General features: G+C 45.7%; 2 protein-coding genes across 2 annotated transcripts in view; both read left to right on the top strand.

Moving 5' to 3' along the window:
• The window catches only part of kiaa0586 (KIAA0586 ortholog), a 32981-nt gene extending 28670 nt beyond the window's left edge, over positions 1-4311 (top strand). The window contains exon 27 of the mRNA XM_069661582.1: positions 3863-4311. Within this exon, the coding sequence (XP_069517683.1) occupies positions 3863-4026 (164 nt within the window). The 3' untranslated portion in view covers positions 4027-4311. The remainder of the gene's footprint in view (positions 1-3862) is intronic.
• A 6326-nt stretch (positions 4312-10637) lies between these two features.
• The window catches only part of dact1 (dishevelled-binding antagonist of beta-catenin 1), a 12471-nt gene continuing 608 nt past the window's right edge, over positions 10638-22500 (top strand). The window contains exons 1-4 of the mRNA XM_069661607.1: positions 10638-10892; positions 15695-15824; positions 15966-16079; positions 18035-22500. The exon at positions 18035-22500 is cut by the window's right edge and continues 608 nt beyond it. Of these exons, the coding sequence (XP_069517708.1) occupies positions 10638-10892; positions 15695-15824; positions 15966-16079; positions 18035-20208 (2673 nt within the window). The 3' untranslated portion in view covers positions 20209-22500. The remainder of the gene's footprint in view (positions 10893-15694; positions 15825-15965; positions 16080-18034) is intronic.

The raw sequence follows: 22500 nt of genomic DNA, 5'->3' as shown, positions 1-22500 counted from the left end.
TTTGAACGTAAACAGGAAGTAGCAGTATCAGCAGGATCACAGTCAGGATGTGGAGGCAATACACACACACACACACACACACACACACACACACACACACACACACACAGATCCTTTACTAAAACAACTGTCATACAGAGAGCTCACTCAGGCAGTAATGTGTGTCAGTGTTTACTTTACCTCTGCACACGCACACACACATGCACACACACACACACACGCATACAGCCTCTCGGTGTGTGTATTTAGCAGAGGTGTGAGTCATCATGGGGTCTGTTGGAGCTGAAACAGTGAAATATTTCCACATCAGGATCATGGAGGGTTTAATCCCACAGTAACGTTAAACGCAGTGAAAAACAGATGGAGTTCTGCAGGATGTTGAATGAGAGTGTGACGCTGTGCTCCGTCACACTGTCTGACTACAGTCTGGACTCAGTAACGTCTAACTAGATTCAAACTAATCTCTCACAAAGCCTTTAATGTGTCAGTCTGTTGCTAGGAGACATCTGTAGCCCTGTCCAATTAGGAGCAGTCAGCTATGTAAACTGGAAGTCACTGTAGCATCACAAGCTAGCATAACATCCAGACATGACAGTTATAGCGGCTAACACATAAATCTGTTTCATTTCTGTACATGGAGACGTGTGTATTTCACAGTTATATACAGCTGTTCTGAGTGTCTCAGTGTGCTAAGCTAACTGATGTTGTTATTAGCTAAATGTTCAGAGTTTGGAATTTGAAATCTGTCTCCATACAGAGACTATTGTACTCCATATAACCTCTCTAAAGCACTAGCATGCTAACGTTAGCTTTATTGTCTAGCAGTTAGCTGCTGTAAAGCAGCTGTTCACAAACTTTTTATGCAACGCACCTCCTTCTACATCCCGACCGGGTTGAGGTACCCCAAACCCCCGACACTATAAAAAACAAAAAACGCAACATAGGCTATTTATAGGCGCATTAAAGGCATCAAATTTAATTCTGCACGAATAATCAAGATATTCAAAACATTCGACAGATCACAACAATTCGCTCTTACATTCGAACTGAAACTACACTGCAACAAACTTACGCTCAAGTCGTCACTTTTAAAGAGCCAAGAAGGTGAGTGAGGGCAAGGAGAAACACACAGGCAGACAGGCCCGCGATGAGAGAAGATGGGGAACATGCTATCAGATTTTCAGCTGCATTAAAGAAAAATTGAATCAAGTTTAAATTACAATCACCAAACAGAACAGAGCGGTGACAGAAATGAGAACATCAGCAGCCTAATTTGCATCAAACTGCAGTAGAGTTACACACGATCCACCAGGTAAAGAAAAATGACACATGCAGAGGCTCAGAAACAGATCACATGGACACAAAGCAGATCCATTTGAGTGCAATAAATACACCATTACACCATCATTACATTATTCCTCACGCGCACCACATTTTGGGAATCCCTGCTGTAAAGTAACTATTCAGAAACAACTAATGAGCTGCAACCAGTTTCCATTGAATGATGATAAAACTCTACTTAGTAAACACTGACATTAGCACAAGGCTAAGCTAACAGCTGCTGACAGTGAGTTGTAAAAGTGGTTCTTGATGGGGCTTAAAGGCTATAAATGCAGTTTTAAACCTGGGCTCTGTTTAAACACATTTAAGGTCTGAGTGACTCACATGAACACAGTGTGTGAATGTCTCCAGCAGATGTGTTCATCCTGCAGCAGTAAAACAGGCTGTAATGGCTGCAACATAATCCTTGATGGGTCAAAGGTCGTGCACTAAAAGTTCTTGTTGTTTCCACTGACAGGCTCAGATTGTTCTTCTAAGTGTGTGACAACATGACAGAAAGGATCCCTACAGAGATAGACCTTTTTGTTACAGAGGAAGATGATTGTTTTGTTTTTTTCGTAATCAACTTTTTATTTTTATTTTAAATTTTAGACAATAATGACACAAATACAAAACACATATACTGAACACACAGAACAACCCCCTCTGTCCCTCCACCCCCCCCCACCCCCTCCCCGCGGAGCACACAGACCAACATAGAAATATTAACAAAGTCAAAATCAAAATAATCGGATAAGACAGAGTGATAAACAGGATTACAAAACTAAACATACAGCGTTACCACAGATGAGCCACAAAAGTCATGACAATAATGTTTTAACATCCTCTGCGGCTTTTTTCCACATCTCCAACGTTCGTGGTTTAGAATTATTAATGCGAGCTGATGACCACTCCAGGTAGATCACCTCGAGGAGAGCCTGTAGCCAATGTTTTATTGGTAACTGGTGTGGTGGGAGCCACCTTAAAACTATAATTTTTTTTGCTGCAGTCATGCCAGCCAACCAGAGTTTACGTTCTGCCTCAGCAATCTTGAACCTGGAGTCATCATTTAAGAGAAGAAGTGCCGGTTCCAGTGGAAGTTTCTCCCCTATCAGATCAGACACCTTATCCACAACTTCAACCCAGAACCGTTGTACATCTGGACACTCCCACAGGACATGCATCAGTGTACCCAAAACGCCCTGATTACAAAATGTGCAGTCAGGATTGGGAGCTAAACCCATCAAATGTCTTTTACGTGGTGTTAAGTAGGTCCTGTGACAAATTTTATAGTGGATTAGCTGGTGATTTGGGTTTTTAGATGACTGAAAGACATTTTTCCACACAGCATCCCAATCAATGGTCTCCGTTCCTAGATTTATATCTGCCTCCCATGATCTGCATTCAGATGATTCTGTAGGGGTGTGTGACATGAGATTATTATAAATATAGGAGACTGTTTTCTTTCGGGGAGCACTCTCCATCAATGATATTAAAGGGTGAGTCCTCAATTCAGCCCCCCAAGGAACCTTGAGTGAACTAAGTGCTGACCTTATTCTAAAATAGAGAGGAAGATGATTGTTTTAACCACACAGAGACGTTACATCGCTCTCTGCACACACACCAGACTCCATTCAGAAAAACACTGATTTTAGCTCACAGGACACAGGAGCTGCTGCTCTGCTGTGTGTTTGTGTTGTTACCTGCACTCTGAGCTCACTGGTGATTTTAACATAAAACAAAATCTGTGTTTTAAACATCTCAGAGTGAATTGTCTCTCTGGTTGTCATGGAAACGCTTTAAAAGCCTCTGTTGGCATGTTTACATCACGCTTCACTGACCAATCAGGGAGCATGTTTCTAAGTGTGTGTGTGTGTGTGTGTGTGTGTGTCAGTCTCATCTTTGTCTGTAATTAGAATGAGCTCAGTAACCGTGACAACCGGCTTATGGGAGGATGTGTTGTTAGTGTGTTTCCATGGAGACGCAGAGAGAGCGACAGGTATTAGATTTTTATGTAAAGGAGTCTGACGAGATGTTGACGAACAGATTGAAGCTTCAGACACAAAGAAGAAACAGACTTAAAATCTTTAACCTGAAACTGTTCTTCTCGTCTCTAAAAGACTTTATACATTTATATAAATATACATTTATAACAACAAAATATCTGTCACTTTAAAGTCTCCACTCTGCTCACCTGCGTGTCTCCACCTGTGTCTGTTTGCTGCTACAGTCAGTTTATCTTTGCTTTTATTCAAAACTAGCAGCTCAGACGGGCTGAAAGAGTCCAGGTGCGTCAGTGATGCAGACTGTTTGACTCAACATGAAGTTTACACACAGAGCTGCTGTTCACACGCACACACTGAACTCACTGTTTCAACAAGATGCTCCTGCTGCTGCTCACACTGCCTCCATTCATACTCACACACACGCACACACACGCGCTCACACACAGCCCGTCTCACACACAGCCCGTCTCACACACAGCCTGTCTCACCTGATGGTCTGTATGTCTATCATCAGCCTCTCACGTTTGTTTCTGCAGCCGAGCAGCAGCAGGGAGGAGGCAGGAGGAGGGATGTTCACCTGCCCTGCATCACACCAGAGCAGCACCAGGAGGAGGTGATGGAGCAGCACCAGGAGGAGGTGACGGAGGAGTCTGTCAGTGCAGGAGCAGTCACAGACTCCTCAGTCAGCGACGTTTTCTAGACAGAAAGAAGAAACTAAAGCACACATCGTCCACCATCTTTGTTTTACGACTTAAACGGTGTGATGATGTCACTGGATGTCTGATGATGTCACAAAGAAACATTTCTCCAACTTTTTAACAACTAAGTCTCGTTTTTTACTCTTTTATCTTTATTGACTTGTCTTCTCTGGCGTCCTGTGACCTTTGACCTCAGAGCTGGTCAGCACATGAACTTGTTATAATGATAAACTGAGCATGTGTGAACGATGTGTCATTGACCTGTTTGTAATAAAGTGAAGAAGAAGAGCGGCCGTCAGCTGATCGTTCATTCACCTGTCAGTATTTGAGTCAGCAGGAAGCGGTCGTCTCTTTCACTTGTCTCTTCACAGACAGCAGCTCCACACCGGACTCTGTGTTACTGAGACAGAGACCAACATGAATCCACCCAGTGGCAGAACCCCCCCCAGAATATGAGAACAGGAAGTGATGTCACACATGATGGAGGTCACACTGTTCTTATTGTTGCTGTAGTGTGTTTACAGCAACATAACTCTGAGAGCCTGCAAGTCCAAACTGTGGGAACACGTTAACACACACACACACACACACACACACACACACACACACACACACACACACACACAGACAGACACACAGACACACAGACACAGACAGACAGTCCTCAGAGAGCTGATATCAGCACACACACTGTCAGTGAGGCAGAAACACACAGCGTTTAGATAAGCAGGAAGTGGGATTAAAGAGACAGTGAGACTGACACTGAACACACAGTCACACACTCTCACACACACACGCACACACACACACACACACACACAGAGCTGAGATCAGACGTGTGGAGCTGCTGAAGGTGAGTCCTGTTTGTCACAGACACTACAGTTATTAAAGGGGAGGAGTCACTGTGTGGGCGTCATCATGGCAACATCAACATCAGTTTATAGCGTGAATTATTGTTTAAAATATTGATAATTATGAATGTAATGATTGATTGTATTTGATCCTTAACCTCATACAGTGATATAAACGCTGTGACCTTTGACCTCAGTTCAAACTGTTTACTGTTGAATATTTCTCCACACCTGAAGCGGAGCTGTTTTTAAAATCAGATACTACATGCTACAAACTACATACTACATACTATATACTACATAGTACATACTATATACTACATACTGCGTTCGGCTGTAGTATGGAGGAGCTTTTCAAATTAATTTTGCAGTATGCTGCCAGGCGGCAGTTTCGTGTTTGGACCAAAGCAAACAGCCACTTCTGTAGCTATAGCACCCCCTTCTGCTAGAACGCAGCGTTATTATGACGTTCCAGCGCTTTGCATTGTGGGATACAGTAGTTGAGGTAGACTGGTCCGATGCATCAGTACGACATCCAGGTATTTTTGGCGTACTGCACATTTAGCTTTTGTTTGCATACAGACTACATTTAGGCCACATCAGGACGTGCTGCTGCTATAGTAGAGCATTTCAACACAGCAACTGTCTCCCCTCCTACAGATAACATTGACCTCTGTTTCCATGGCAACACATCACCACTGCAGCAGTGTGACTTCTGCAGAGACTCAGCCCAACATGTTTCAGAGATCATTTATTTTATCATTATACAGCGCTGTGCAAAAGTTTCAGGCAGGTGTGACAAAATGCTGTAAACTTCTTTCAGAAATGGAAGTGTCAATCGTTTCTTTTCATCAATGAACAAAATGCAGTGAATGAACAGAAGAGAAATCAGATCAATATCTGGTGTGACCACCCTTTGCCTTCTAAACAGCATCAGTTCTTCTTGCTACACTTGCACACAGTTTCTGAAGGAACTCGGCTGGTAGGTTGTTCCAAACATGTTGGAGAACTAACCACAGATCTTCTGTGGATGTAGGCTTCCTCAGATCCTTCTGTCTCTTCATGTAATCCCAGACAGACTCCATGATGTTGAGATCAGGGCTCTGTGGGGGCCATACCATCACTTCCAGGACTTCTTGTTCTTCTTCACCCTGAAGATAGTTCTTAATGACACTGGCTGTATGTTTGGGGTCGTCGTCCTGCTGCAGAATACATGTGGGGCCAATCATACGCCTCCCTGATGGTACTGCATGATGGATAAGTATCTGCCTGTATTTCTCAGCATTGAGGACACCATTAATCCTGACCAAATCTCCGACTCCATTTGCAGAAATGCAGCCCCAAACTTGAAGGAACCTCCAGCATGCTTCACTGCTGCCTGCAGACACTCATTATCGCAGCGCTCTCCAGCACTTCGGCGAACAAACTGCCTTCTGCTGCAGCCAAATATTTCACATTGTGACTCATCAGTCCAGAGCACCTGCTGCCATTTCTCTGCAGCCCAGTTCCTATGTGTTCGTGCATCGTTGAGTCACTTGGCCTTGTTTCCATGTCAGAGCCTTTTTGGCTGCAGCTCTTCCATGAAGACCACTTGTGGCCAGCCTTCTCCGGACAGTAGATGGGTGTACATGGGTCCCACTGGTTTCTGCCAGTTCTGAGCTGATGGCACTGCTGGACATCTTCCCATTTGGAAGGGAAATAAGTTCGATGTGTTTTTTATCTGCTGCACTAAGTTTCCTCGGCCGACCACTGCGTCTACGATCCTCAACGTCGCCCGTTTCTTTGTGCTTCTTCCAAAGAGCTTGAACAGCACATCTTGAAACCCCAGTGAGCTTTGAAATCTTTGTCTGGGAGAGACCTTGCTGATGCAGTATAACTACCTTGTGTCGTGGTGCTGTGCTCAGTCTTGCCATGGTGTCTGACCTGTGACATGAAACTGTCTTCCACAGCCTCACCTTGGTAGCAGAGTTTGGCTGTTCCTCAGCCAGTTTTAAGCCTCCTACACAGCTGTTTCTGTTTCACTTAATGACTGTGTTTCAACCTACATGTGACACTGATGATCATTAGCACCTGTCTGGTATAATTGGTTGATAATACAATCCCTGACTGTGTGCAGGTGTACCTGTAAGAACTGATGCTGGTTTGAAAGCAAAGCGTAGTAACACCAGATATTGATTTGATTTAGATTTTCTTTTGTTCGCTCACTGATCGTTTTTTAAACTGATGAAAATAAACAATTATTTACATTTTTGAAAGCATTCTTAGTTTACAGTATTTTTTCACACCTGCCCAAAACTTTTGCACAGTACTGTATATATTCAGAACATATATTTATATATTTTACCATGTGGTCCTTTGACTGTGTCTGGGACTCTGATGCAAGTGAAGCATGAATTTCATGAGATGTTAAAGCTGAAGGATCAGGATGAAGTCAAGAGACAGTTCCAGCAGCAGCCACAGGGGGCGATGTGCTCTGAGCCCCGCCCCCTAATTAACATATAACTGAGGCTCAGATTGACCTCATTAAGAGAATCAGAGTCATTAATCAGCTGACAGACAGTTTGCTCTGAAATGACCCAGAAACTGAACAAAGACGTTAAAGAGCTGCTTGTTTCTACTCGGAGAACAATAAAGATTATTCAAACCCATTACACACACACACACACACACACACACACACAGGCTTTATTCTTTACTCTGAATAAACAACATGTTTTTATATGAATCTAAACTTTTATCAGATATTCACACCTGAAGCTCTGCTGATGATGAAACATTTTCTGTATTTGACTATAAATTTAAACACACGAAACACATTTAAACACATGAAACACATGAAACACATTTAAACACATTAAACACATTAAAACACATTTAAACACATTAAACACATTAAAACACATTAAACACATTTAAACACATTAAACACATTAAAACACATTAAACACATTAAAACACATTAAACACATTTAAACACATTAAACACATTAAAAACATTTAAACACATTTAAACACATGAAACACATTAAACACATTTAAACACATGAAACACATGAAACACATGAAACACACGAAACACATTTAAACACATGAAACACATGAAACACATGAAACACATTTAAACACATGAAACACATTAAACACATTAAACACATTAAACACATTAAAAACATTTAAACACATTTAAACACACGAAACACATTAAACACATGAAACACATTAAACACATTAAAAACATTTAAACACATTTAAACACATGAAACACATTAAACACATGAAACACATTAAACACATGAAACACATTTAAACACATTAAACACATTAAAAACATTTAAACACATGAAACACATTAAACACATTAAACACATTTAAACACATTAAACACATTAAACACATTTAAACACATTTAAACACATGAAACACATGAAACACATGAAACACATTTAAACACATGAAACACATGAAACACATTAAACACATGAAACACATTAAACACTTTAAACACATTTAAACACATGAAACACATGAAACACATGAAACACATTAAACACATTAAAAACATTTAAACACATTTAAACACATGAAACACATGAAACACATTAAACACATGAAACACATTTAAACACATTAAACACATTAAAAACATTTAAACACATGAAACACATGAAACACATTAAACACATTAAACACATTTAAACACATTAAACACATTAAACACATTTAAACACATTTAAACACATGAAACACATTAAACACATGAAACACATGAAACACATGAAACACATTAAACACATTAAAAACATTTAAACACATTTAAACACATGAAACACATGAAACACATTAAACACATTAAACACATTTAAACACATTTAAACACATGAAACACATGAAACACATTAAACACATTAAAAACATTTAAACACATTTAAACACATGAAACACATGAAACACATTAAACACATTAAACACATTTAAACACATTTAAACACATGAAACACATGAAACACATTAAACACATTAAACACATTTAAACACATTTAAACAGTTTAAACACATTAAACACATGAAACACATGAAACACATTAAACACATTTAAACACATGAAACACATGAAACACATTTAAACACATGAAACACATGAAACACATTAAACACATTAAACACATTTAAACACATTCAACACATGAAACACATTTAAACAGTTTAAACACATTTAAACACATTTAAACATTAAACACATTAAACATGATGTGAGTTATTAAATCTGGTTCGTGAATTTGCCTATTTAACTAAAGCTCGTGAGAAACTGGAGGACTTTAGGACCAGACGACTGCTCACAGAGGAGGCGGGTCAGAGAGGCGGAGCATCAAGCTCACACAATCACACAGGAAGTGGTTACAATGTGCCCTTCAAAATAATGCGCCTGTTGTGTTACTTGAGTTGTAGAATCAGAAAACTTTCTTTGATCCCTGTGGAGAAAAAAACTATTGAGTGAAATATTAAGAACTAAAGTCTGTCACAAACAACATTTTTATCACATTCAGAAAATCAACTTCAGACTTTCAGTCCAGGACTTCACTGTCCACCATTTACCATCACACAGACAACATACAGAGATATGTAAGAGAGGTCCGAACACAACACACCACCTGATGACACGTCTGACTCTGAGCTCAGTCTGAGACTGATGATGATTTGATAACTACAGTGGCCAACTGTATGTTTAAAACCATGTTGTGTTTTGTGTGCGAGCTGATTGTGTGTGTAAATAAACAGTGGTTTTAATATGAAACGTTGCTGGAGTCACTCTGTTACTGATCGGGTGTTTCATGTCATCCATCCATTTTCTTCCTCTTACCCGTGGCTGGGTCGCGGTGACGGCAGGCTCAGCAGGGTGACCCAGATGACCCTGTCCCCAGCAACGTTTTCCAGCTCCTCCTGGGTGTTCCCGAGGCGTTCCGAAGCCAGACATGATATATAATCCCTCCAGTAGGCTCTGGGTCTGTCCCTGGGTCTTCTCCCAGTTGAACATGCCCGGAAAACCTCCAAAGGGAGGCCTCGCCCAGGAGGCATCCTAATCAGATGCCTGAACCACCTCAACTGGCTCCTTCCCACCGCATTTCCGAGCTTCTTACCCTATCTCTGAGGCCGAGCCCAGACACCCTGCGAAGGATTTCCGAAGTCATTCATTCTCTTTTTGTATTTTGATGGAAAATAAACGTTTTGTTCTTGTGTGGTCATTAGGATATTTTATTTTGAAAGGGCCTACAGGAAACTAATGTCTTCGTTGCTGCTGACGTCACAAAGCGCTGTGTGTCTGGCAGCGTGGAGGGGGCGGGGCCTGCAGGGCTCGGTGCCGCGGAGCTGCTGTCTGTCAGTCCGTGCCGAGCGCCAGGAGGAGCGGCAGCTAGACGGAGCTCAGGCCTAGTCTCCGCTTCTTACTGACGGATACACTCACTACGCAGCCCCGGGACATGCTGGGATATACCGGAACAAATACCTGAGCGGACCCGGGACACTTTTACCGGATTAATTTAACCCGTTTGTGCGCAGGAGGACCGTGAGACCACTGGTTGCTCCTCGGAGCTGCAGAGGAGAAACAGCCTGAGGACCCGAGTCTGGTTCACTTTCTGACCCGGTTTGTTTACCCGGGTTAAGTTTACCGGGTCAGCTGAACCAGGTGATCCGACTCTGCACCATGCTGTCCGGACCCTGCAGACCCTCCGGAACCTGATCCTATACAGGCCCCCCCTGACGCGGAGATGCTGCTGTCCGGACCCCCCCGGCGGGACGCGGAGACAGCGGAGCGGCTGCTCTCGGTGCGGGAGCGGCTGGAGGCCACCGTGTCCGGGCTCGGGGAGCTAGAGCTCCTGCGGCAGCGGCAGGAGGTGCTGGTCCGGGCCGCGCTGGAGCTCCGGCGGGACGAGGAGGAGGAGGAGGAGCGGCGCAGGGAGGCTCAGTTGAGCTCTGAGGAGAAGCTCCTGGAGGAGAACATCCTGCTGCTCAGGAAACAGCTGGTAGGTCCTGACCTGTCTGTCTTATGACCTCTGACCTCTGAGACCTCTGTCTGGGACTGAAGGACTCAGGTGTGTGTGTGAGGTCAAGGGTCAGGGGTGAGGGCGGGGTCAGTCCGTCTTTAATTTAGAAACACAATATGATGGGGGGTTAAAGGCGTGCTTCAGTAATCACTGAAGTCACTAATGTACCTGCCTGGAGTTAACGTCATATCATCTGTTTAAACTCACAGGCTCATTCTGTGACTTCAGGTTCCTGATATCAGACTCGCCCGACTGAGCGCTCGTTAACCTCTTCATCATTTCACAGCTGATTGTCTGACAAACAGGACTTTAAACCTGCTGAGTGTTCAGGTTTCAGTCTGAACGTGAGGGCCTCTTACTGTCTCTGTGAGCTGTGTCTGCTGAGGAGGACTGTGACTGTTTAATATTCAGATCAGAGTCAGCAGCAGCTCGTCAGATTGAGTCTTACTGAAAAAAACAGGGATCGAGAGCAGAGCCCTGAGGAACTCCTCCAACACACATCGTCTGCTCGCCTCTTTATGTGTCCTCATTACAGTTTATTTGTCTCTTTAAGGTGAGATAATAAACATCCTGATGTCATAAACATGGTGATGTCATGTGTGTGTGTGTGTGTGTGTGTGTGTGTGTGTGTGTTGGTGGGGGAGGTTTTATGTTTGACCAGAATTAACTCCTCCGGTCTGATCCTCGGCCCCCTGCGGCTCAAAGAGGATGCTGGGATATTCAGTGATTCCAGGTGTGTGTGTGTTTTTAATTAAAGAGGCATGACATGTCCTGAAGCAGCTCTCAGATAATGAACTCTCTCCGGTCGGATTGTTGTTCGAGTCAGCAGGTGATCAGACAGACAGACAGACAGACAGACAGGCCATGTAACTAAGAGATACTTCCTAATTTGAGCAGCTTTCTTCTGCGTGTGCTTCGTGTCTGCCTGTCTGTCTGCCTGTCTGTCTGCCTGTGCCAGCTCGCCCTCAGTAAACACATAATAACCTAAAGGGACTTCCTGGTTAAATAAAGGTGACATTAAAACAACAGCAGCTGTTTGATCAGAACACAGTATAAATATCCGACGAGCCTCAGAGACGTCACTCGTTATCGAACCACTGTGATGTAAATCTCTGTTTGTGGATCCCTACAGAGACAGACCTTTGTGATGATGACTGCCGGGTCAGCCCTACACATGTGTTTGTTTGTGACTGACTGACTGACTGACTGACTGAGTGATGGTACTTTCACAGCCGTAGAGAGAGAGAGAGTTGCAACATCAGAATGGCGGATCATGGAGCATATTGGATCTCCACTGATGCAACTCTCTGTCTATACGGCTCTGGATACCTTGTTCGGGGAGTAGGCGTGGCTGCTCCTCCGCTGCTCGTCTGCTGTCCTTACCTACGTCCGCAGCGCGCACCTGCTTTCAAACACGTTGTCATTGGTCTCCTAAGGACAGTCGTTGGAACAAATTACCCACAAAAGCGCACCTTGACCTGATGCGGTCGAGACTAGGTTTTGACCTAGTCTTGTTTTAACCACAAACAGACGTTACATCGCTCTCTGCAAACACACCAGACTCCGATTTTACCTCACAGAACACAGAGGCTGTCTTAATCAGTTAGTAATTCCCCTTTCCCACCTAAATTTAGCACATTGACGCAGGTTTTTCAGACCTGGGAAGACCCGCTTATAGATGCCAATTGTCTCTTTTCCCATTGTCAGTAAAGTATCCTCCTGTCGGTCTCTTTTCTGCTACCTCACCGTCTGACGTCACAAACGAGCCGAAGACAGGGTTAGTAACCAGTGAAGACGTTACGGTGGTTAGGTCTTCATTGTCTCCATTACTCATTCAGTCTGTTTATCAAACTCAGTGCAGACACATCTGGAACGATGTTCGAGCGCTGCTTGGACGGAGACGGCGGAATTTGTAGCTGAGATGACGAGGAGTCTCAGAAGTTACAGACGGAGCGTAGCGGATCGGAGCCGAGGCGATAATTACCCGGGTCTACTGCAGAGTCATGTGACCCGGGTCTGAATGCAGATTGTAACCTTTCCCACTAAGCAAAAAAGCTGTGTCTGCGTTATTGTGTGTTGTATAAATGTTAGGTTGGACCTGAATTAACCCTTTTAAACACCTCCCAACATGTGGAGGTCAGCTGACTCTCAGCTGTCGTCTCTGTGCTGCGTTCAGGTGCAACTTTTAACACGTCTAGCAGCATGTCGGTTTGTCGGTGAGGATCTTTGAAGTGAATCAGTGTGACACAGCTTTAGGAGGAGAGGAGAGGAGAGGAGAGGAGAGGAGAGGAGAGGAGAGGAGGGTTCAGCCCTCTCCTGTGAGGTCACACTGAAGCTCAGGAGCGACTCATGTTTCAGCAGCTGCTTCATGTTTTACACACAAGAAACCTGATCTCTGATACAGACCTCCTCCTCCTCCTCCTCCTCCTTCTTCCTCCCCTTTCTGTGTTGGTTGTTTCTGGACTCTGTCCGTCCTGCAGCTGCAGCCCTAAACTTGAATCTGGAGCAGATTACTCCCACCCCCCCACCCCCAGCAGGAACAAATGGAGATTCCTTTTAGCTGCTGGAAACTCTGCAGATCGACTTTCAGCAGCTGAGACACAAACAGTCTGAGACCGTCTGCACAGGAAACCATGGACTGAGCCTGGTGCTGGTCATGGTGCTGGTCATGGTGCTGGTGCTGGTCATGGTGCTGGTGCTGGTACTGGTGCTGGTGCTGTCAATGCTACACCTGAAACTTTCTATAATTTCTATAACAATGAATTTATGTTCACAGACCAGCGCAGATGTGGTCTGTCTGAGGTGCTGTAACATTCAGCTGTATGAAGACGTGTGTCTGCTCTGAGCTGCTGACGATCAGCTGCGTCTCTGCAGAGCTTTAAGGTCTGTTGAGTTGTTTCCTGCGCTCTCACAGCACCTTTCAGAATAAAAGCTCTGACTCAGTCAGAAAGCTGGTGAACATCGGGGAGACTTTATCAGCTACAGAGACAGATGTTTCCCTCAGCTAGCTTAGTGCAACCTGTGTTAGCTTAGCACAGCATGTGTTAGCTTAGCGCAGCAGCTAGTGTGTGTGGAGGCAGATATCTATGACCACCATAAAGCAGAGTAACCATATAAACACTCCGGGACGCTGCTGATGGTTTCTGGGTCAATAAACGAGCCCTGGGATCAGACAGGAAGTGTGTGTATGACATCACTTCCTGCTGGGTCTCAGCTGTCGGCGGGTTGATTGACAGGACAAACAGCTGTAGCAGCGTCGCTGTTTGTTTGAATGTGCGGCTCATACCGGAGAGCAGCTGCACACACACACACACACACACACACACACTAATTTCACTGTAACTCATTTGCAGTGAAATGATGTGAATGATCAATAACTGAGTTGTGCTTCTGGTGCGTTACTGGTGTGTTCCTGGTGTGTTCCTCGTGTGTTCCTGGCATGTTAGTGGTGCGTTACTGGTGCGTTACTGGTGGGTTACTGGTGTGTTACTGGTGCGTTACTGGTGCATTCCTGGTGCGTTACTGGTGGGTTACTGGTGTGCTACTGGTGCGTTACTGGTGCATTCCTGGTGCGTTCCTGGTGTGTTACTGGTGTGTTACTGGTGTGCTACAGGTGTGTTCCTGGTGCGTTACTGGTGCGTTACAGGTGTGTTCCTGGTGTGTTACTGGTGCGTTACTGGTGTGTTACTGGTGTGTGTTACTGGTGTGTTACTGGTGTGCTACAGGTGCATTACTGGTGCGTTACTGGTGCGTTACTGGTGTGTTACTGGTGCGTTACTGGTGTGTTACTGGTGTGCTACAGGTGTGTTCCTGGTGCGTTCCTTGTGCGTTACTGGTGCGTTACTGGTGCGTTACAGGTGTGTTCCTGGTGTGTTACTGGTGCGTTACTGGTGTGTTACTGGTGTGCTACAGGTGTGTTCCTGGTGCGTTACTGGTGCGTTACTGGTGCGTTACAGGTGTGTTCCTGGTGCGTTTCCTGGTGCGTTACTGGTTTGTTCCTGGTGTATTACTGGTGTGTTACTGGTGTGTTCCTGGTGTGTTCCTGGTGCGTTACTGGTGCGTTACTGGTGTGTTACTGGTGTGCTACAGGTGTGTTCCTGGTGCGTTCCTGGTGCGTTACTGGTGCGTTACTGGTACGTTACTGGTGTGTTCCTGGTGCATTCCTGGTGCGTTACTGGTGCGTTACTGGTGTGTTCCTTGTGTGTTACTGGTGCGCTACTGGTGCGTTACTGGTGTTTTCCTGGTGTGTTCCTGGTGTGTTCCTGGTGTGTTACTGGTGCGTTACTGGTGCGTTCCTGTTGTGTTCTTGGTGTGTTCCTGGTGTGTTACTGGTGCATTACTGGTATGTTACTGGTGTGCTACAGGTGTGTTCCTGGTGTGTTACTGGTGAGTTACTGGGAGCACTGGTTGAGTATCTGAGTAGTTCAGACGGTGTTTTTCCAGCTCAGTCGCAGGAATGCAGCACATGACCGAAGAGCTGCATAACCCGCATGCCGCATGTTTTCCATCCCTGCACAGGGAGGGAGTGTGTGTGTGTGTGTGTGTGTGTGTGTGTGTGTGTGTGTGTGTGTGTCTGCTGGGTGGAATGGTTCAGGTCTAGTTCAGACTGGAGCACATTTACCTCCAAACATGTGAACTCTGAATCAGCTCCTTCTCAGCTCTGTGATCGTCTCCTCAGCCTGATCTGAGATCTGTTTTTATTCCACTCCTGCCCTCTGGGATCAGATAATACAATAATCAATGTGTGTGTGTGTGTGTGTGTGTGTGTGTGTGTGTGTCAGAACTGTCTGAGGAGGAGGGACACTGGACTCATCAGTCAGCTACAGGAGCTGGACCGTCAGATCAGTGACCTGCGATTGGACACTGAGGCGTCACATGACCAGCTGGAGACCGACAGCAGACCCAGTTCAGGTACAGCAGGTTGAACTGGGGGGGTGCTTCTGTTAGTGTTTACAATGAAGGTAAACCAGTCTGCTGACAGTACTGTCTGCTCTGGGCTTCCATACACGACTCTACCTGCAGAAACACAACTTCTGTTTATCCCCCCCCCAGGTTTCTATGAGCTGAGTGACGGGGCGTCCGGCTCTCTCTCCAACTCGTCAAACTCCGTCTTCAGCGAGTGCTTCTGTTCGATGGCCGACGCCGACGGGCGACTCCCATCTGCAGGTAACAAACGCACAACAAACAAACAGACAAACAAACACACACAACAAACACACACAACAAACACACACACACACACACACACACACACACACACACACACACACACGCAGTGTAAAAGTCTCCACTCTCACACACTGTGTCTGTGTGTTTGGCCTCGTCAGTGATCATCAGGTGTTCTCAGGACTGTTCCACGAGATGATCAGACGTGTGGTGAAATCAGTGAACTGCTCGTTGGTGTGGGATGTGCTAACACGTTCACCACAGCGACACTGGTTCATATTCAAGATAACTTTATTGTTCCATCACAGCCAATGTGCGTGCGTGTGTGCATTAGTGTGTGTTTGGAGGTGAGGAAACATCTGGAAGCTGTTTCCCTGCTGAAGCTCAAACTGTCACACCTCTGACTATAGCACTCAAACACCAGCCTGCTAACACACACGCACACACACACACACGCACACACACACACACGCACGCACACACACACACACACACACACACGCACACACCCCGTCTGGGTGTAGATTCAGTCCTGTGATGTGAATTATAAACACAGCAGGCCTCAGTCTGCTCTGATTGGTCCTCTCTCTCTCTCTCTCTCACTCTCTCTCTCTCTCTCTCTCTCTCTCTCGTCCCCTCATGTGTGAGGACTGATCCACAGGCAGGCCAACTTTAATCTGAAAATGTGCAGGAAATGGATGATGAGAAACACACGGAGGATGATCTGTGTGTGAAGTTCAATCTGCAGGTTCACACAGGTCAGCTTCAGGAGTCTGACAAACGCTCGGCCAGCTTCTGTAAAAGCTGAGGAAGGAACACAGTCAACGTTTTAGCTTTGAGCTTGTTAGCTTGTGTAGTTTCACCATTAGCCTACCCTGCTATTGCTACATTAGCTTAGTGACATGTTAGAAAGATTCTGATACACTCATGTTAACACTCTCACTCTGTGGTGCTACACCTCTCTCTGACATCAATTTATGTTGAGCTATTTTCTTGTTATAACGTCACATCAAAGAAACAAACATTAACAATTCAACAGTTTGAGACCGAAGCACTGCACACCCCCACACACGCACACACACTGTTCATGTGTGCTTCCCGGAGCAGCACAAAGTCTTTCCAGACCGAAACGTTCCTTTATCCACAAACTCTTCCAACATAGCGCAGCAGCTCTCCCGGCTGCTCCACAGTCCAGAAGTTTAGTCTGTTTCTGCGTTTGTATGAGGTCCTCAGGTTTTACTCCGAGCACACAGAGTTAAAGAGTTAAAGGGATTTTGGTGTTAAACATCTCTGACAAACATTTATAACATCCTCTCATAGACGGTGAAGAAGAGTTCCTTTCTCGTCTAAACATTTAGTGCAGACAGGTGGTGACGTTTGACCAGTTATGAAGTGTTATTTCCTCATGCTTTGATCGAGGTGGAATATTCCTCGTCTGTTCAGATTCTGATGACGTGTAACTTTTCAAAGAAATGTTTCGGGGGATTTGATATCTCACATCATTGATGAAAAGAAAGAAAAACACCATCTACAAATCTCTGACCTCGTTTTCATATCAGGACCGCCGGTGACCACAAAGAGTTAACATTTCCCAGCACACTGTCTCCACAGGAAAGAATTTTCCACTTACTAATGCTGGTGCTCTCCATCAGCCCATCCAAACAGGGTCATTACCACATTCAGCAGAGCATTTCATCAGAACTGCTCTGTAGGAATCAGCTCGCGGTGAACTTCCTGTCAGCTGTCGACAGTAGAATCGCTGCAACATGAAACAAACTGAGATCCATTCAGCCGGTTTGTGTTTGAAGCTGTGAAATGTTATCTGTGTGCTTTAGAGAGCATTCACTGTCACACATAAGTCATCCAGAGAGCTGCAACAACATCTGTGAATGCCCCGAGTCTGCTGCTCTGTCTGGCTCTCTCATGATGTGAAATTCTTTCTGTGTCTCCTTCAGATGAGCTGGCCAGCTGTTTGGAGTGTGACGGTCTGGTTGGAGGACTGTGTGATGACTCGTCTTTCTGTGGTACGGTCCGCCGCTCGCTGTCGGCTCCTCACCCCCCTACCATGGACTCTGTCTCCTCAGTGGTCTCCTCTGACTCTCAGTCTAAGTACCATAGCGACCTGGTGGCTCGAAACGGCAGTGAAGTCTACCGTTACCCGAGCCCGTTGCACGCTGTCGCGGTCCAGAGCCCCGTCTTCCTGCAGAAGTTGGGTCATGGAGGTCATGGTCGAGATGAAGGGCCTCCAAAGAGCTTTGAGGCTGCTGTGGAAGGACTCAAACCAGAATCTTTCCCCTTTTCTGCTCCTGTTTCAGCTCCCCTTGTACCTCAGAGCTCCTCCTGGCCAGCCCCCTCTTCTTCCTCCTCTTTAACTCCCTCACATAAGCGATTGGACAGCTACATCTTCAGCCTGCTACAGCGGCGAGCCCTGCCTTTCAGGACCAGCAGACCCAGGACCAGCATCAGCACAGATCCGTCAAAGAGCATCCTGAGGCAGGCCAGTCTCTGCGTGAGACAGGTGCCTGGTTCCTGCTCTGGATCTGGTTTTGGGAGTCTGAAGGGGTCTGAACTGAGACCCTCCTGGCCAGCTGGAGGAGCAGAAGGTGCAATCACCTCGTCTCCTCAGAGGCAGTTGTCTGTGGAAAATAAATCTGAGGAGCAGGAGCGTCAAAATGTTTACCCTGATGGCACCATCGACACGATGAATAATGGCTTAATGTTTACCAACAGTGACCTGAACGCTTCTCCTCTTGGTAACATCATCCAAACTGGCTCTTCTGTCACAAACCAAGACTTTAACACAAGCACTAACAGTCTGCTGAAACAGAAAGGCAAAAGGCTTCTTCTACCCTCAGCAGTGTCCACAGCTACTCTCACTAAAGACTTCAGGGAGCTGGGCTGTCCTAAAGCTAACTCCTCCCCCAAGGAGATCAAGCCGCTATGTTTCCCTCCCGACCAGGAGCTTCTCCTCAAATCACCACCGACTGTCAAAACACAAGCAACTAATCTCAACAACAGTCCTAAACCTCTCCAGATCGGCCAGCCTGGGAAGGCTAATCAGTCAGGACAGGAGATGAACAGCGTAGGGTTTTCCTCCCACAGTCAGGATGGAGCAGGAGGAGGCAGTCACACGGTTAATGCCAAAAACATCCCCGACCAGCAGCCTAACAGCAAGAATGTCAAAACTGTCAAGGCAAAGACCACCACTAAGATGAGGTCAGGTCAGCCTGAACACAATGAGTCTAAGTCAGAGAGAAGAGGGGAGAAATCCCACCACAGGTCAGGCTTCAAAAAGTCCTGGCTGCTGGACGACGAAGGCTCCATCCGCATTAAAGCCTCCAAGAGAGCAGCGGGTGGTGCTCATGGGATGTTCTCTTCCAGAATCAAACGCCTTCCTGTGTCCATCCCAGAGGGCCGAGTTCTGGACAAACACACGGTGTCAACACTGAGCAGTGTGCGCTCAGGTGCATCCAGGCACCATCACCATGGACACCACCACCATAGTAGTAACCGTCACCACCACCATCATCATCATCAACACGGACGTGACCAGGTTGTGGTTGTTGCCAAACCAAAGTACAAACGAAATGATTACAGGCGGTTGCGAGCAATCATGGAGGTACCATACGATGAGGCGTTCAGGCGCGCTCAGCGGCGTCAGAGAAAGGAGCTGCTAACTCAATCTGCAGCCAACAGGTTACTCCCCACCAATGGGGGGTTGAGCAGCCCATACGCCTATGTGGCAGGAAGTGACTCAGAGTATTCAGCTGAGTGTGCGTCGCTGTTTCACTCCACCATCGTGGACACCAGTGAGGACGACAGGTCCAACTACACCACCAACTGCTTCGGAGACAGTGAGTCGAGTGAGGACGAGTTCGTGGAGGAGAGCACCGCCACCAGTGATACAGAGGAGAGCGGAGGGGGCGGGGCTGGGGGTGGGGCTGGGGGCGGGACAAGTGGAACGGGCAGAGGGTGGAGCCAGTTAGCAGCAGCGGGGGTCAGGGCGACGGGGCAGGAAATGACTTCAGCTCAGGCGAAGGCCTTTGTGAAGATCAAGGCCTCCCACAACCTGAAGAAGAAGATCCTCAGGTTCAGGTCGGGTTCTCTCAAACTGATGACCACAGTGTGAGTCAGCAGGAGCCCCGCCCCCACCCTGCCACAGTTGGTCAGAGTCATATCTACTGGGGTGCCTTATCCATGCACTTCAAGTGTACCTGAACCGAACCCAACTGTGAACCACACCTGGTGGAAGAGCAGGCCGTCCTGTGGTAACACAGGTGCTGCAGAAACACTTCCCAAGAAGAACAAACACTGATATTTAAACCAACCCCGAGCCTGAGAGACAAAAACCCACCAATCTTCAGTACATCAAGGTACATCCTACGCGTCTTACATTCACCAGTCCATCTGAGCGACCCAGCGGGTGGGTAGTCCTCTCGTCAGGGTAGAAATGTTGTGAGTCATCTGATGAGTTCAGATCTCTGGAGGTCACCGTTGTTGCCTTCTCTTCTTGTGTCTTCAGTAACCTTACAACAGTGCTCTTACAAGTTACATCAGCTCCTTGATTAGCAACCGTATCATCCCATCAACTTCCTGTGACTAAATCCACCTCCACTCAGGATCAAGTATGATTCTGGTTTTTAACATGGAAAATTAAGGACACACCTGAAGGTCCTTACTAAACCAGGTACCTCAGCACTGGGTTGCTCTGTTTGACTCTGTCGCTCGAAGGTGTAAAGTCGAACTCAGTTCATTATATTGAACAAATACTCGTGGCTGCCCAATCAGTTAAAAGTGAAATCACTTAATGACGTTAGCAAACGCTTTAGAAAACTAGATTCTAATGTCAATTTCTGTTTATGTGCATGGACGTGCGTGTCTCCAGCCAATCAAATAACCACCAACTACTGCATTAAGGAAAACCTAAGCATGGGATGCTCGTGGGAAACAACAGTTTGTACAAAGGTGAAGGGTTGGTACGGAGTTATTGTAAAGCCAATCAAATTGGCTTCCGTCTCTCGTGGTCCAACAAGTGCCTCAGCTAAAATACACCTGATAGTGATTCCAGAGCAGAGATCAGGTCTCAGTCTGCTTCATACTAAACACTTGATATGAAATCTGCAGTCAAAGTTCTGCTGTTGAACGCGAGGGCGGAAGCTGGCCCCGACGACCTAACGAGCCTGGATTAACAACATGGCAGGGTGGGCAACTGGTTTTTAATACCTTTAATGCTTCAGTCGATATTTTTCTGTTGGTGGAAAATCATTGATCAAAGCTGTGTAATAAGAATCGAACCCGCACACTGCACAGCAAAGCAGCAGGGTCATACTCCCGGGCAGACATATCGGACAGGTTTTGGGCAGAGGGGATTTCTGGGGGGCTCTGCGTGTTTGACGTGGGTCCATTCGGTATGAAGCACACTGAGGCCTTCAGTCAGACTGAGCTCTGGTAGAGCGGGTCTTTAGTCGGTTCCTCAGTGAGTTATTTGGAAAGTTCTTCAGGTGGTTCCTCACATGTAGACATGTCGTAACGTTCTGTAGAAGGTTCTGTAGAAAGTCGTGTAGAAGGTTTCCTAATGTTCCTGATGGATTGAGGTTTCAGGTTGTATCTTGCTGCAGTTTTCTCCTAATTTTCTGCACTTTGAGACAAACTGTCAGCAGACTGGACGGACTGTTTCACCCTTTAAACCTGTTTTTGTATGTAGCCTTGTTTTCTATTTATTATCACATGAACTTTGCCTTTGGTTGTAGCGCACACGCCACACGTCTGTACATGCTTCTCTCTTTATTACATGCAGAAACAAGTTGCTATGTTTGATGAAAGCTATTTAAAACTAATATATTTGCTTGGTACATATTGGATGCTACACATGGTACTGACTGGTTTATATGTCATTTATTCACGAAGGCTGATGGGTCTAGATTAAAACTTCCACCACTGATTTTATGATGTTTAAACAACAAAACAACTCAAACAGCTGGTTCTGGTTCTGTTCTGGTTTTACAGCCCGATGTCTCTTCACCTGCAAATCACCAAAACAAAGTTCACAATCAGGAGTGAGGACGTTTTCTGATTCTGTGTTTTGAAATGAGTCTCAAATGTTTCAGAAGGATTTTATCTGTGTCCGTTACAGAGATCTGTTTAGCTTAGCTTAGCACAAACACTGGAGCAAACTGTAGTGTAGCTGCAGCCAGCACGTCAATATTATATGAGACATTTTGATGAGTGTTTACAGCTTCATGGACTCTGTAATGGGAGCATCAGCAGTTAGCATATAGCATAACTTTGGATAATAAGGTTTGTACCAGCTAGCCTGTTAAATGTCAGGGTAGCTATTTTTAGCTTACTGGTGGAATATATGTGAAAGTAATGAGAACATGTTAGCATGGCTCCATCAGTGCTAAGCTAACACAAGATGCCT

This window comes from Semicossyphus pulcher, unplaced genomic scaffold (assembly GCF_022749685.1).
Source record: "Semicossyphus pulcher isolate SPU_LCO1_2020_fin unplaced genomic scaffold, fSemPul1.0.p SCAF_14, whole genome shotgun sequence".
Classification (NCBI taxonomy): Eukaryota; Metazoa; Chordata; class Actinopteri; order Labriformes; family Labridae; genus Semicossyphus; species Semicossyphus pulcher.
Note: the sequence above shows the minus strand (reverse complement) of the source record. Positions and strands in the feature narration are given on the sequence as shown.